This window comes from Oryzias melastigma, linkage group LG18, assembly GCF_002922805.2.
Source record: "Oryzias melastigma strain HK-1 linkage group LG18, ASM292280v2, whole genome shotgun sequence".
Classification (NCBI taxonomy): domain Eukaryota; kingdom Metazoa; phylum Chordata; class Actinopteri; order Beloniformes; family Adrianichthyidae; genus Oryzias; species Oryzias melastigma.
In genome coordinates this window covers 216,922-218,016 of record NC_050529.1, presented here as the reverse complement: position 1 = coordinate 218,016, position 1,095 = coordinate 216,922, and the positions used below count along the sequence as shown (strand labels likewise).

The following is a 1,095-nucleotide window of genomic DNA, read 5'->3' as shown; positions in this document are numbered from 1 at the left end:
GTGAAAATGCGTCAACCTTTCCTAAAGCGGTCATCAATAATAACCTGGAATGTTCACAATGAGAACGTTTACATGTTTACAATAAACGAAAGAAAAATGAAATGGTATGGATCAGGACAGCACGATCCATACTGAGCATGTGCGAAGTCAGACTGGATCTACCTGATCCGTACTGAGCATGTGTGAAGTCAGACTGGATCTACCTGATCCGTACTGAGCATGTGCAAAGTCAGACTGGATCTACCTGATCCATACTCAGCTTGTGCGAAGTCAGACTGGATCTACCTGATCCGTACTGAGAATGTGCAAAGTCAGACTGGATCTACCTGATCCGTACTCAGCTTGTGCGAAGTCAGACTGGATCTACCTGATCCGTACTCAGCTTGTGCGAAGTCAGACTGGATCTACCTGATCCGTACTGAGCATGTGTGAAGTCAGACTGGATCTACCTGATCCCTATTGAGAATGTGCGAAGTCAGACTGGATCTACCTGATCCGTATTGAGAATGTGCAAAGTCAGACTGGATCTACCTGATCCGTACTGAGAATGTGCAAAGTCAGACTGGATCTACCTGATCCGTACTGAGCATGTGCAAAGTCAGACTGGATCTACCTGATCCGTACTGAGCATGTGCACTACAGATTTTTTTAATGTATTAACGAGTTCTGGGAGTTCTTTCAGATCTCTTGACTGTATCGATGTTTGCCACTAGAGGAAGTGACGAAAGCTTTTGCTCACACAGGGACCAATCAAGTTCTAGTAAAGATCGGGTAGCGACAGCATCAACCAATCAGAGAGCGCCTCTCACTGCCCATCCGCCGTCATCCGGATCAGAGCCACCTCTGCTGGAGTGCCCACAAACGCCCCGACTGCGCCAGCCGTCATACCAATCAGTGCCTGCAGGGGGAGCACAGCTGCTCATTACCTGGAGCTCTCAGGGGAGGAGTTGACAGGGGGAGGAGCTTACAAAGGAGCTTACAGAGGATGAGTTCCGGGGGGGAGGAGCTCAAAGAAGAGAAGCTCAGAGGGGGAGGAGTTTACAGGGGAGGAGCTTACATAGGGAGGAATTTAGAGGGGGAGGAGCTTACAGAGAA

General features: G+C 48.9%; 1 protein-coding gene across 5 annotated transcripts in view; it reads right to left on the bottom strand.

The window, feature by feature from the left end:
- Nucleotides 1-1,095, bottom strand: part of slc25a11 (solute carrier family 25 member 11) — a 7,736-nt gene that overhangs the window by 4,325 nt on the left and 2,316 nt on the right. For 3 of the 5 annotated variants that reach the window (XR_002918399.2, XM_024264671.2, XM_024264669.2), the window contains exon 4: nt 810-898. The exons of the other annotated variants lie outside the window; for them this stretch is intronic. Coding sequence is in view for 2 of the 3 variants with exons in the window: in XM_024264671.2 (XP_024120439.1) it covers nt 810-898 (89 nt within the window). In the remaining variant the exon portion in view is untranslated. The remainder of the gene's footprint in view (nt 1-809; nt 899-1,095) is intronic. 5 annotated transcript variants of the gene reach the window in all.